The 13901-nt window shown below is 41.3% G+C and overlaps 2 protein-coding genes across 3 annotated transcripts in view; both read right to left on the bottom strand.

Annotated features, from left to right (window-relative positions):
• The window catches only part of dhrs13b.2 (dehydrogenase/reductase (SDR family) member 13b.2), a 5661-nt gene extending 3152 nt beyond the window's left edge, over positions 1–2509 (bottom strand). For both annotated transcript variants that reach the window (XM_069676655.1, XM_069676656.1), the window contains exons 1-4: positions 2399–2509; positions 1496–1672; positions 1147–1422; positions 454–783 (exon numbers count right to left, since the gene is read on the bottom strand). In XM_069676655.1, coding sequence (XP_069532756.1) covers positions 454–783; positions 1147–1422; positions 1496–1672; positions 2399–2444 — 829 coding nt within the window. In that variant the 5' untranslated portion in view covers positions 2445–2509. The remainder of the gene's footprint in view (positions 1–453; positions 784–1146; positions 1423–1495; positions 1673–2398) is intronic.
• A 1744-nt stretch (positions 2510–4253) lies between these two features.
• LOC138604542 (tapasin-related protein-like) lies at positions 4254–9989 on the bottom strand (the record flags this gene model as incomplete). The annotated part of the gene is made up of 7 exons (XM_069676473.1): positions 4254–5169; positions 5309–5328; positions 6306–6398; positions 6484–6828; positions 8640–8969; positions 9448–9723; positions 9797–9989. Coding segments are annotated over 7 exons (1272 nt in total), but the record flags the coding sequence as incomplete, so codon positions are not given.
• Between the last annotated feature and the right edge of the window lie 3912 nt (positions 9990–13901).

Raw genomic sequence — 13901 nt, 5'->3', positions numbered from 1 at the left:
ACTAAAGGATTAACTTCTCCTCGCCATTGTTGTTGACAAAGTTGATATCAGAAGTCCCACCCCTTCTTGATTTTGATTGGTTGGTAAGGGAGAAGTGACATTGACGAGCGTAGCGGTGTTCCAAAAGTTGAACTATTTTCAACTGAGAGCGCCAAAAAACAGCTTTTACGCTGAGCACTAAAAACACTGAACTGCATTGGTTTTGTATAGAAAATAGGCGCTGCCAGCGTAAAAAATGCCGTTAGTGGACTCAAGTCCTTATAGTCTTTTGGTTGCCTTTGCCCCAAGATGTCCAAAAACAGGGACCAGTTTTAAAATACCAAATTTCAGTGAGCATAGAGGAAACAATCTATGACAGCTAAACTACATCAGCTGATGAAGGGTGTAAGATACAGTTGAAAAATAAGATTATAAAAAGTGTGACAGTGTATCTCGTCTTCGACTCCGTCTAACCTTCGATATGCAGACTTATATCCATCTTGATGAACAGTGGATTCACGGCCACAGAACAAGCGTAGGTCCCTTCATTGCTCATCTTGGTGAAGGGGATGGAGAGAGAAGCGTCTCCGCCCGCTAAGCTCCTCATCCCGACCCCGCTCCCTTGGGTCTGTCCTGTGCGGCTGTTGTGGCTGAAGAGCTTGACTCTCTCTCCACGATGCTGCCAGTACCACTCCAGGGTGAAGTCCGGACCTTTGTGGTCAACAGCAAACTGAAAGTGGAGCTTTTGTTCGGAGCCCAGGCCGGCTTTCACTGATGGAGATTTAGTTTTAGTGACCATGGCAACTGTGGAAAGAGATGAGACAGAGGTATATTTAAGTTCTGGAATTAAACTGTGATACAGTCAATCGGGGGACATCAGGGAATCGGAAAAGTCTGTACAGGGTGACTGTTCTAGATTTCTTCATATCACCATCACATAAAAAGTGCTCTATTAGAGAGTTTCTGCTATTTGTGTTGCTTTGTGTACGTCTCCCTGTCCGTTTGTCTGTCTCTATCCAGCTCTCTCTTTCTGTCCCACTTTCATCCTGTCTGGTAACACTACTCATATTTCCAGTTGCGGCACATGTTTGTTTGCCAATGAGTGCGGTTCTGCTCAAGGTTTCTGCCTGTTAAAAGGAAGATGGTCTATAAGTAAGTTGATGTTACCTGTTGTAGTGAGTATCTCTCTGTCCTCAATAGCAGGCCAGCTGCGGTAGTCCTCCTCTCCTGAGGGGGGTTGGTCAGACGGGTGTCTGAGGAAGGCGGTGACTGTGAACAGGCCCTTAGTGTGTTTGAGGGTGCAGGTGAACCAGCGGTTGTACTCGTGGGCTGCCTGGACCGGCCAGCGGACGTGGATTCCCTGTGTGCTGTACCGACGCAGCTCACACTCCATCTGCTCAGCTTCCTCTCCCTCTAAGTATCGCCGCAGGTCCAACTTAGATCCTATAACAGAAGAAAAAAATCATTAGACTCCAAAAGCTTTCAGTCTGTTTCTCCTTCAGGCTGCAGGTCTTACCGGTGATCAGGAAAGTGAGGGCATCTGGGTAAACAGGAGCGTCTCCCTTCTGACCAAACTGCAGCAGAGCCTGTCTGTTGACGTGCTGCGTCTCGACGTGTCCCTCCGAATTCAAAGAGACGCGTTCATCAATGAACTGACAGGGCAGCCATGACACCTGATGGACACACTGCACACCTGAGAGAGGCAGAGAATCGACCAGTATACAGTAAATGTTTAGAATAGAAAGTAAAAGTACAGAGTAGTATAAAAACAATATAGTTTAGTACGGTCATTAGAACTTATACCACAACTAATATATATTATAGTACAGCATTGTATAACAATATAGTATAGTATATTGTACAGTATAGTTTAGTATGGTATATTAGATATAGTACAGAACAGTAAATTATAGTATATTCAATACAGTCAAGTGTAGTATCTAGTAAAGTAACGTGTAAAGCTAAATTAAGTATAGTTTATTACAGGACTTTAGATAATACAACAGTATAGTACAGTTTAATACACAGTCGTATATCACAGTACAGTGTAGTACAGTACAGTAAAGTGTGGCATAATGTATTACAATAGTTTAGTTTAACATAGAATAGTATATTACAGTACAGTACAGCGAGGTAAATTACATTGAAGTACAGTATTACACAGTAAATAGGCTGTTCCTGGGAATGGAGTAAAAGGCATGCAGTATTTATAAGCACTTTGAGTGGTCGTAAGACACAAGTATAAGTGCGGTGCATTGACCATTTAAAGTATAGTACAGTGCAATATAGCGTAATATAGTAAAGTATTAGTTTATTTCAGTACAGTAGCCATTTCATTCAGTATTGGGTTCACTAGCACATAGGCTATAGAAGCTGCCAAAACGTCAAAATCTGTAACACAGCTGAAGACTAAACTTACCTGCACACAGAGACAAGTAAAAAAGTGTCTTTAAGATGAGATCCATGATTATTTCTGGGTAGAAATCGCTCCTTGTGGGTCGAGCAGCACATTTAGCTGTTGGCAGTTGAAGGGATACTTTCACTTTCATTTGCACGAAAAAAAAACTTGCTTGGCAGTCCCCCGGATCACATGTTAGGCGGATAATATGTCACCTACAAAACATTTTAAATGCACCCAAATATATTATGATACTCTGAAAGTTTTCATGACTTCCGTGTGGTTAAATCCCTATTTATTAAACTCTATGTTCGCTGTTCATAATAATACTAATACATGCCATTACTCGTTACTCGTGTGATCTAGAAAGTGAAGATGAAGCTCACATTCCTTTTTGCAGCACTTAAACGAACCATTTAGCAAAACTTAACCGCGGAGTGAACATATTTAGCTTGTGGTTCCGTGTTTACACGATTTGGCACACCTGCAGTACTGACTTGGTCCTGCGGTGGCGCTGTGGAGAAGCCAGAACACCTGAGATCTTCCGGTCCCTCTTATATTTTCACACGTTGATGCGGACGAGCTTTATACGAATCCGTTGACATGCCGCTGTAAAGGGGATTATAGACAGACTTTATTTGTTTGTTTAGTCTGATTAGGGTATTGTGTAGTATTTGTGGTTTAATGTAGTAGATATGACCAACACGCTGCCTGACAGCTCATGAATGTAAACTTAAAACCGGCCTAAATTAGCAAACTAGCTAACCTGCATTTAGCTAGATTGGGCAGCTATGGCATTGGTGATGAGCAAAGGGAAGTTATTGTGTGATATGAAGCAGTTTGCACCTAAAAGTTATTAAAATATTCTCTCAGTATATATACGAAATACGCGTTATATTTAATACAAATTCTTTTCATTTTTAAGCTATCCTTTTCATCATCAACAATGTTGTGTAGCCCAAAGTTGAAGTGAGTTCTGTTCTGTTATCAATTTAACATTTTAGGACATGTTAACAGTAGTATGTTAAGTTAACATTATTACAGATAAGAAAATCAGTGTTAAAGCAGATTTTTGATAGCTGTTTTTCAAAGTCAGGATAATGGTCAATTATTGCAATAACCAAGTAATCATTTACAGTCATAATATTCTAATCTATATTTTAACTTCTCATATCTGAGGATTTGTTGCTTTTATTCCTGTTCTTATTTATTATCTAGTTTTGTCGTTTGTCATTTCCACATTCAAAGTTTTATGTTGTTCTTCAGTTTTTAATTTTGCTTAATATGTGCTCTTATGCTGTGATTGTTTTCTGTTGTGTCATGAGTACACGGAGGCAAATTCCTAACAACCAAGTTTTATTGAAATAAAGAATTGAAACTTGAATTTTTGATAGTAAACTGAATATCTTATTTTAGTTATATTGATAATTAATAACTCCTTTAACACATTTTATAGATGATACACTTATATTACTGTCATCTTAAGTTTTAGAATTAGCTGTGCATTGTTATTTCTTTTAATCAATTAAATAGTTCTCCTTCCCTCTCCTTTGCCGCCTGCTCTCTTGTGCTTTCAGATTGGGCCATCCTTCAGGGTGCTTTCCTCCTGGCTGATAAACTGTCTCCCCTCATCTCTGTCCTCCCTTCAGAAAGCTGACAGAGTGGGACATCCACAAAAAAGAAAGCAGACACATAAGGATTCACCTGAATCAATAAAACCTTACTAACAGATGACATTTTCAGAAGTTAATTTACAATATTACTTACAACAATAAAAGTTGTAACGAAGCTGTCTGCTGCCGTAATGATTCAAGAGAAATGAGACTGAACCAACAGAACATTTCAGACAATCAAAGATGTTTTATTTCTTCAACTTTTAAATTTCACTCATGTTGCCAAACATAATTTAAAAACCTGCTGCAGTTTATTTCCAAGTAGGAGAACAATGAGCACAGAAGTAGAATAAAAATAAGTAAAAAGCTATTTAACTGTAGTACGTCTACTGTCAGTGAACTTACGCAGAATCAGACAATAGAAAATAGACTCTAAGATATTAAAAAAAGCAGTATAATACAAAATATGTACACCAGGTGTAATTAAATAACATAAATTCTCAAAACACTGTAATACAATGATATTTCATTATCTAAAGTATTTTCCTACAAATCTTAATCCATTCATCTAGTACTTTGTTAATTATGCTAATAGAAGATCATTATCCTGATCATTCCATTGTTCGACAACAAATCAGCAGTTTTCTTCACATTTCAGGATTATTGCTGCGCCTGAGTTTGTGTATAAATCATAAAAGTTACATTCAGTGTTTCTCAGCAAAGCCCATTGGCTTTATCTTTGAGGTCTAAGAAATGAGTTCCTTCCTCCAAATTTTTTTTACATTAATTATGTTTCCTTAAAGTCGTCTTCTTCTCTGCTTCTGTCGGAGCATCACTTTGCTGTTAGCACATTACCGCCACCTGTCGATCCCTGGAGGAGCGTGACAGCGGCAGCAGGAACCATGCCGCCTGTCAACTGTCACTTGTGCATGTACAACGTCGTGCACAAGTATAACACAAACACATCACAGTGACCCACATGTAGAATGATTCCTCCTAAGTGCTTCATAATCTCTACATGGCACCTTTAAGCACTCATTTTATTTTAACTATTAAAGTCTCAGAGACCAATCATCTTCTTCAGCATCAAGTGAAACACATTCAGTTTCATAGAAACCCAAATCCTCCTTCTTCCAGCTTCTCTGCTTGGTCTTTGGAGGATGCTCAGTATGGCTTCACCTGCTCAGAAAACACACACACACACACACACACACACACACACATACACGCACATACATGCACACAGAGATTAAATACTGGTTTGAACTGATGTTCATGGTTACATCAAGAGATTAACGGTTGTTTTTTATCATCTTACCGGCAAGTATTTTCTTCTTGCTGTGGGGAAAAGAAAAGAGAATCAGTCTTTAGACATGAACACGTCATGTGTCGAATTAAAATAAACACAGAGGTTACTGAAGATATGGCATTGTCATGTCATGGTTGAAGCAGTTAGACTGATACCTCTACACCAGTTCAAAACAGATGTAAAAAGTACATAAAATGTGCAAAATGAGCTCATATTTACAAAAAAACAAGAAAGTTTTAAGGTCTAAATATTTACTCATGTTTTTATACTGTTTTTGATTCAAAATCTGTATGAAAAAAGGATAAATTATTATTTTATTCTGTTTCAGTTACATTTTGCAGTGTTCTAACTTTTTTCTTTGAGTTAACCCTGCTTTATATACATTCTTTATTGTTCTCTCTCAATCCAAAAAGTCTAAACTGAACAAAATAAAGGCCTTTTTTAATTTAGGGTTACTTAAAATAGAACTTAAAGTCACAGGTTTCAAAATGTATTAGTTCAAAGCGCATTGACATAACAGAATTTGTCTTCTGCAGATGATTCTTAATGAGTTTTGGGACAATTACCTCAAAGAGGAGTATTTCTCAAAGAACAGGATAACAATGTTGCTAAACCTAATATTTTTAGCAGAAGATAACTGCTGTACGTAAATTAAGAGATTTTGAGAAAGAAGAATTTTGACTTAATTGATATAATTGCAAAAACATAAACTCGATAGTTACAGCACCATCTCAAGGTCAAAGAAAGTCATTTCAAGTACCTGAGTAGCGGCTGGATTTTGTAAACCAACCAGCTGATTTTGATGTATTTTTGTCTCGCATATTTTGCAGCATGAACACTTTAATCGAGGAAAATGTAAAAATTAAGGCTAAAAAGAAAAAGTAGAACAAAAACAATCTGGTTCAGGGGTCAGGTGGCTCCAATTTGACCCCTAATTAAGTCAAACTACTCACAATGACCATGTTAACAAGTCCTATTCCTTTATAACTTATATGTCCACACTCACCTAAGAGCAGGTAAGGCAGCATCTTCTTCAGGAAGAACACCAGTGCGACCAGAAAGAAGCCAACAGTGAGGTAAAACATCCATCTGCTGGGCTCTGAGCACAGAGAACACATTAGAGATCAGACGTGTTCCTCTGCTGCCCCTGTGTGGTGGCTCTCAGTACTACAGTGCACTCTCACCTTCAACAGTCAGGATGAAGCTCTTTTTGATTGGCACTCTCAGGGACTGATGGGAGACGCTGCAGGTAAACTGTCTCCCTGAGTCCTTGAGCGAGGCCTTGAGGTATAAGAATGCCGACAGCGAGTAGGTCATGTCCGTGTTGTGTCCGTGGCTGGACAACCCGACGTTCTTGAGCACCTTGGGGAGACGAGTCAGAGCAGACCCTGACGCCGACAGGTCCTGATCGTACCAAAATATCTCCACATCCAGAGGGTAGTAACTCTCAGCATCACAAATCACCCTCTTCACCCTGCCCTCCTGCAGGGAGAGAGTGGGTCCGATGTTGAGGGAGACACGGGGAGCCACTGAGGAGAGAGGACAATAAAATATAATGTTATGTTCACGGCAATTTCAATAGCTTTGTTGTTGCTTTTATTCACCATATTTGAACTGTTGTGATTTTCCTCTGACGTTAACTGCAGTCCTCGCAAGCAAACGCATCCGGGGGGGTCCCATGTTGAGCGCTGGCCCTGACAGCCTAACAGCGAGTTAAACACTTTAACTTCACGTGGGGCTGGCGTCTCTCTGCCTCCAGTGGAAATCCTTGGCGGTCATACGCCAGAGTTCCCTGAGTGTATTGCTGGGGGTCAGCTACCTCGCTCAGTTGAAAAGCCCAGTAGGGAAAGCAAAACACGATACAGACCAGGCCAACGCGCCTGGTGAGGTCCCGTAATGGCAAACCACTCAACTCCCTGTCGAGCCGCCATCTGGACAATTGGCTGTTCAGTGCAGCTTCAGTAGAACAACGGCAGTGTCACGTGGCCTCTTTCTTAGAGCACATTCGGAGCCTGGGCCTGCACTTGAATCACAAAAAGAGCAAGCTTCAGCCATCCCAGGAGGCGGCTATGCCTTCCCCTCATGTGCTTAAGGGCAGCCATGGTACAGATAGTCCCCCTGTCCCTCCTGTACATGCGGCCTGTCCAACTGGCCAGTTGGGCTTGGGCCTCTTTCCACAGGGCTCCCACAAGAGCAAGCTGGTGGTTTTGCCGGACTGACAGCACGGCAATGGCGGCATATATCAACAGGCAGGGGGACCTGGTCTCCCCCGCCAGGCTACTGTCAACCTGAATGTGGTTGAGGGCTCACCTCCGCTTCCTCTCGCTCAGGGCTGTGCATGTACCAGGGCTGCTGAACATGTCAGCAGATATCATGTCAGGAGGGGGCCCACAACGAGGGAAGTGAAGGCTCTGGGGATCTGGGGTCGCTTCAGCAGGGCAACAGTGGACCTGTTCGCTTCCAGAGAGTTGGTACACTGCCAACTCTTCTTTTCCCTGTAGTGCAAAAGTCCGCCTCTGGGGTTGGATGCACTGGCACACCTGTGGGTCGGGGTCTGCTTTATGCCTTCCCCATTTCACTGTCCTCCAGCCTCAGCTTTGGAGGGTTCATTCTGGTGGCTCCTCTTTGGCCCCACATGGCATGGTTCTTGGCGATCCCGCCTCTCCTGGACGGGATGCCATGGGAGCTCCCACTACGGAGGGACCTGCTGTCTCAGTTGAGCGGGGCGCTGTTCCACCCTTTCCTAGCAGGGCTCAGATTGGCAGCCTGGCCCCTGAAAGGGCTTCCTAGGGATTGGCTCATCAGAACCCATAGTGAGGACTATGAGTCCCCATCTACTAGGGTGGCATACTCGTACCGTGGGGAGGTGTTTACCAGATGGTGCAGAGCTCACAAGCTCACTAATATGAGGCTTGTCTGCTGCCGGCCTAATAAAATGAGGAGGAAAGGGAACCTGCCAGGTCCCTGAACCCTCTCCCCTTTCTCTATTCTGGCTTCAGCCATTTTCCTACTGATTTTCTTGGGAACCTCAGAGAGAGAGGGGCGTGCTTCACTCCAAAGAAGAGGCAACAAACCTTTCTAGTGCCCGTAGGGAATATAAAACAGTCCATGCATGACTGAGAGTATGTGTACTCGTGTGGTGTGTTACACAAATATTGTGTTAAAGAAGACACAGAATAATAAAATCCCCCTTAGCATATTGGAGACAATCTATGAAAGCTAAACTACATCAGCTGATGAAGGTGGTAAGATACAGCTGAAAAATAAGATTATTAAAAGCCAAAAATATCAGTGAAGCCAGACATTTGATTCTCATATCTCGTCTTCGACTCCGTCTAACCTTCGATATGCAGACTTATATCCATTTTGATGAACAGTGGTTTCACGGCCACAGAACAAGCGTAGGTCCCTTCACTGCTCATCTTGGTGGAGGGGATGGAGAGAGAAGCGTCTCCGCCCTCTAAGCTCCTCATCCCGACCCCGCTCCCCTGGGTCTGTCCTGTCCGGCCGTTGTGGCTGAAGAGCTTGACTCTCTCCTTACGATGCTGCCAGTACCACTCCACGGTGACGTTCGGTGCTTTGTGATCAACAGCAAACTGACAGGGGAGATTTTGTGTGGAGCCCAGGCCGGCTTTCACTGACGGAGATTTAGTTTTAGCGACCATGGTCACTGTGGAAAGAGATGAGACAGAGGTATATTTAAGTTCAGGGATGAAACTGTGATACAGTCAATCAGGGGACATCAGGGAATCGGAGAAGTCTGTACAGGGTGAATAATGTGTGTTCTTTTGATTTCTTCATATCACCATCACATAAACAGCTCTATATTAGAGAGTATCTGTATTTCTATTCTCTCCTTCTGTCTCTCCCTCTATCCCAGGTACTTAAATGGCTTAAGCCTGTCACCACATGTACAGAAGACTGGTATGATATAATTTATGAAATCTTTGTAATGCAACGGATCATCTTCTCCACGAGGAATGTTTAAATCTATTCATAGTTATATGTACATGTGTGTATTTAAACCAATGACTGTATATAAAGATGGACGACGCGTCCCCACCTCCTCTGGTTGTATAAAAGTGAAGCCAAAATACCCCAAGAAGCGGGCACTGCCATCATTTGTATCCAAAGTTTAAACCTGTTACCTGTTGTAGTGAGTATCTCTCTGTCCTCAATAACAGGCCAGCTGTGGTACTCCTGCTGTCCTGAGGGGGGTTGGTCAGACGGTAGTCTGAGGAAGGCGGTGACTGTGAACAGGCCCTCGGTGTGTTTGAGGGTGCAGGTGAACCAGCGGTTGTACTCGTGGGCTGCCCGCACAGGCCAGCGAACATGGATTCCCTGTGTGCTGTACCGACGCAGCTCACACTCCATCTGCTCTTCTTCCACTCCCTCTAAGTATCGCCGCAGTTCCAACTTAGATCCTGTCACAGAAGAATAAAATCATTAGACTCCAAAAGCTTTCAGTCTGTTTCTCCTTCAGGCTGCAGGTCTTACCGGTGATCAGGAAAGTGAGGGCATCTGGGTAAACAGGAGCGTCTCCTTTCTGACCAAACTTCAGCACAGCCCGTCTGTGGATGTACTTCGCCTCCATGGTTCCCTTCGAATTCGAAGAGATGTGTTCATCAATGAACCAACAGGGCAGCCATGACACCTGATGGACACACTGCACACCTGAGAGAGGCAGAGAATCAACCAGTATACAGAAAATGTTTAGAATAGAAAGTAAAAGTACAGTGTTTATAGTTTAATATGCTCATTACAATTTATACCACTACTAAATATTATATATTAAAGTATAGTGCTGTATACCAGTTTATATAGTATATTTTACAGTACACTTTAGTGTGGTATAGTTGAGTGCAGTAGAGTATAATACAGTATCAGAAAGTTAAATGCAGTATAGTAGAGAATATTGTTGTATACTATAGTATCTTATTATGTAGTAAATCACAGCACAATTTAGTATTGTATATAACAGCAGTATATATATTATAGTTAAGTACAGTAAAGTACGTTATAGTTCTGCATAAAGCAGTATATCACAGTACAGTAAAGTACACTGTAGTACAGTACAGTAAAGTATAACAGTACCATAATATAGTACAGAAGAGTGAAGTCAAGTACATTACAATACATTATGGAGTAGTATCGTACAGAACAGTTAATCTTAGTATATTCATTATAGTCTACATATACAAGCGCGATCCATTAACCATTTAAAGTATAGTACAGTGCAGTGTAATATAAGCCTAATAAAGTACAGTAGATATTAGAGGTCGACCGATAGTGGATTTGTAAAGGCCGATATAATAACGATAGCTTGTACGAGGAAAAATTTCCCTACCCCACGGAAAAAAATGAAACTAATTTAAATTTACTATCTTTATCTTTATTACATATCCTGACCATAGACTGTATAAATAATGGACGTAGTCTCAGTGACGTCACCCATTGGTTTCTGAAGAAGCGTTTGGAAGCCCGAATTGCGCCGCCGCTGGGGGTCGCCATATTGGAAATGCCAGAGACGGCTAATCCAGAGGCAGGCAAAGAGGCGGAGCGCGACCGAGCTACAGCCTATGGCTGAGCTCTATGGGCGGGCCGCATGAATCAGCCAGCTACGGCTATGAAGCTAGGCTATATGCTCCTCAGCGTAGCGGTTATTATCCATAGACTGTATAAATCATGAATGAGCTGGTTTGACTTTCCCAGGAGGAAATTCTGTCGGTGACTGACTGCAGGTGTTTAGTTATCAGACTAAAGAAGAAGCGGACTCGCTGCTCGCTCGCCCGGTGAGAGAGCGGCGAGCCGACACGTAACGGGAAACGTAAAAGAACCGGTCTCTTCATCACTACGGTCCGCTGTAATCTCTCCGGGGAAACGCCAGCAACTCCTGACTCCTATTTACTGACCGACGATTAAATAAATAAACACTGCACAGGCTAACAAGCAGCTAAAGGAAGCACAGTATACCTGCTACTTAGTGCTAAAAATATTTCAATACAATAACACTAGCATTTAACTCACCGAAAAGCTGGAGCTCAGACTTCTTGCACAGCCATAAAGTTCCATAAATCCCACAGAGAGATTATTTGTCCAAACTTTGAATGAAAAAATCCACAAAAGTCTCCAACAACACAAACAGGTGAAGTTAAGCTCAGTGACTGTGTGTCTGTGTTGACGTCTAGCAGACAGCCAGCAGGATCCACCTGTCAATCAAGTGATCCGGCCCCTATGATTTAAGGCTTAATATAATTAAAACGAGTGTGTTATAAAAAAATTCACCCCCGTACAGCTATCTTGAACAATAAAATTAGCTATTTATAACAAAACCGTTTTTTGTACCAGGCTGTAAACATGTTTATTTCTGCTGTGAAAGTGGGCATTTTCCCACCTGCTTTAATGTTATTTCTTGTTTTCTGGAGCCAGCCTCAAGTGGCCACTCGAGGAACTGCAGTTTTTTGCACTTCCGCATTGGCTTCATTTTTCAACACCGGAGGCTGCCACTTGATCCTGACACATAACTGTTGAACTGAAAGTCTAAGTCAAATAAATAACAAAATAAAAACATAAATCTGGAACAGAACATGAATCTCAAAGAGTAATCAATACCTAAATAAATAAAATAAGTAGTAAAGAAAATATCATCTGCAAATAACCATCAAATGCAAATTGTTGTGCCCACATTGTGCCTTTCCTCAGCAAAATAGTCCCACAGAGGGACTGTGTTTCCTCCAACTGCCATCTAATAACATGTAAATCAATTCAATATAGCTATTAACTAAATAGGCTATCAAATAGATAACATATATATATAGATAGATAGATGGTATAAATAGATGAAGAAGTTGTTTTCTTAAAGTTGCTGGTTTAATAAAACCTTTCTGATAAAGTAAAGTTTTACTAATGTTACAAATGAATGGTTATTATCATCACGGAAGCTTTCTGGTATATATTTGGGAGAAAAAAATAGAAACTCTAATTCAGCAGAAACAACTCAAGTAGCATCAAAGAAGTTACCATAGGAGTCTTATATAAAACGCGAATGTATCGCCCCTGCGTCAGTCTCTCTCACTTTTCCTTTAACTTTACCTACACATTGTTGTTCACAACAGTTTGTGTTGACGTCGTGACGTGCTTTACTCCTACAGCAGCCTTATGCAAACGCTGTTTTTAATAAACCCGTTCTGAAGTGTGCTCTGCTGGATTACATCGTTGGAAATATGTTGGATTTGTTTACATGTCGATGCTCTCTTCCGAGGCGTATGTCAGGCCAGAGTTACTTCTGCTGCGCGTCCCGTTACGTTTTTAAATACCACTCTTACAAACTATTAGGTTTTGTGCACATTACCGGAGTGAGGAGGATCATAAAAAGTGGGATTTCATGTCATGAATGGACAGTTGACGTTACGTGGTTGGATTAATTAGACGAGAGAACGCCAAATTGGTAAGTAATGTACGTAACAGTTAAATTATTTATTTTCCTCCCTGCCTGCCTGTCTTGTATCGTTATATTCCAGAGCTAACTTTTTAGGGGTGAAATAAAACTGAAGCACTCAGATATTATATGAAGCACGTACCACTTGTCAGCTGTTCCCCGGTACAGCAAAGGTTTAGCCCCCACCCACCCCTCTCACAGTACTGCGGTCAAGCCAGCCGTGGTTCGCGTTTCCTTGTTCAAATCAGCCGCACCTTTTTTTCCACTGCGCAAATGATCTAACGTTTACGGTAATCGTAATGAAACCGCTCTGAAGAGCTGCTGGTAGTGAATTTGGGTCAGACTGCGGTCTCACGATTAGACCCATAGACATATATACACGTCTATGATCAGGCCTATGAAACATACGATACTTTTACAGTAATTATTCCCGGTAATAAACTGAAGGTATCACGAAGGTATCCTTCCGGATTTCAAAGTAAAGGACGACGTGAGAAAAAAAACAAAAAAACATTGTTTCCATAAATAGCTCAAGATACATATACTGCTGAACCAAGTACTTCCTAGACTACTTGTATAACTACTGTGAAGTACTTTTACTGAGTACTTTTCGAGTAATCCTGTGTCAAAATCCTTAACAGAGAGCAAGAATAAGGATATTTCACCCAACTTTGATGTGGAATAAAAACCTTATTTTCCATAAGTAGTCCAAGATTCACACACTTCTGAACTTAGTACTCCCTAGACTACGTGCATGCATAATATGAAGTACTTTTACTGTCTACTTTTCGAGTAATACTTTGTCAAAATCCTTAACAGAGAACAAGAGTACATATATTTCACCCAACTTTGATGTGGAGTAAAAAAAATATTTTCCATAAGTAGTCCAAGATTCATATACTGCTGAAGTCTATGGCAAGCCGTTTTAACATTTAATAGCTAGACTGGATATGTATTGCAGATATCTGTAATTCAATTCCTCCTAGTCAAAAAGAACATTTCAGATATCCACAATGACATTCTTCCTAGGACAAATGACGTCACTTTTGCCATTCATGTGTATTGGGCTTTCAATTTCAGATATCCACAATTACATTCTGGATATCTAGAATCCAATTGTTACTAGTCATAATTTTCATTTCAGATATCCAAAATGAAAAACTA

Source organism: Semicossyphus pulcher, unplaced genomic scaffold, assembly GCF_022749685.1.
Source record: "Semicossyphus pulcher isolate SPU_LCO1_2020_fin unplaced genomic scaffold, fSemPul1.0.p SCAF_26, whole genome shotgun sequence".
Taxonomy (NCBI): Eukaryota; Metazoa; Chordata; class Actinopteri; order Labriformes; family Labridae; genus Semicossyphus; species Semicossyphus pulcher.
The sequence above is the reverse complement of the archived record's forward strand: the minus strand, read 5'-3'. Positions and strand labels throughout refer to the sequence as shown.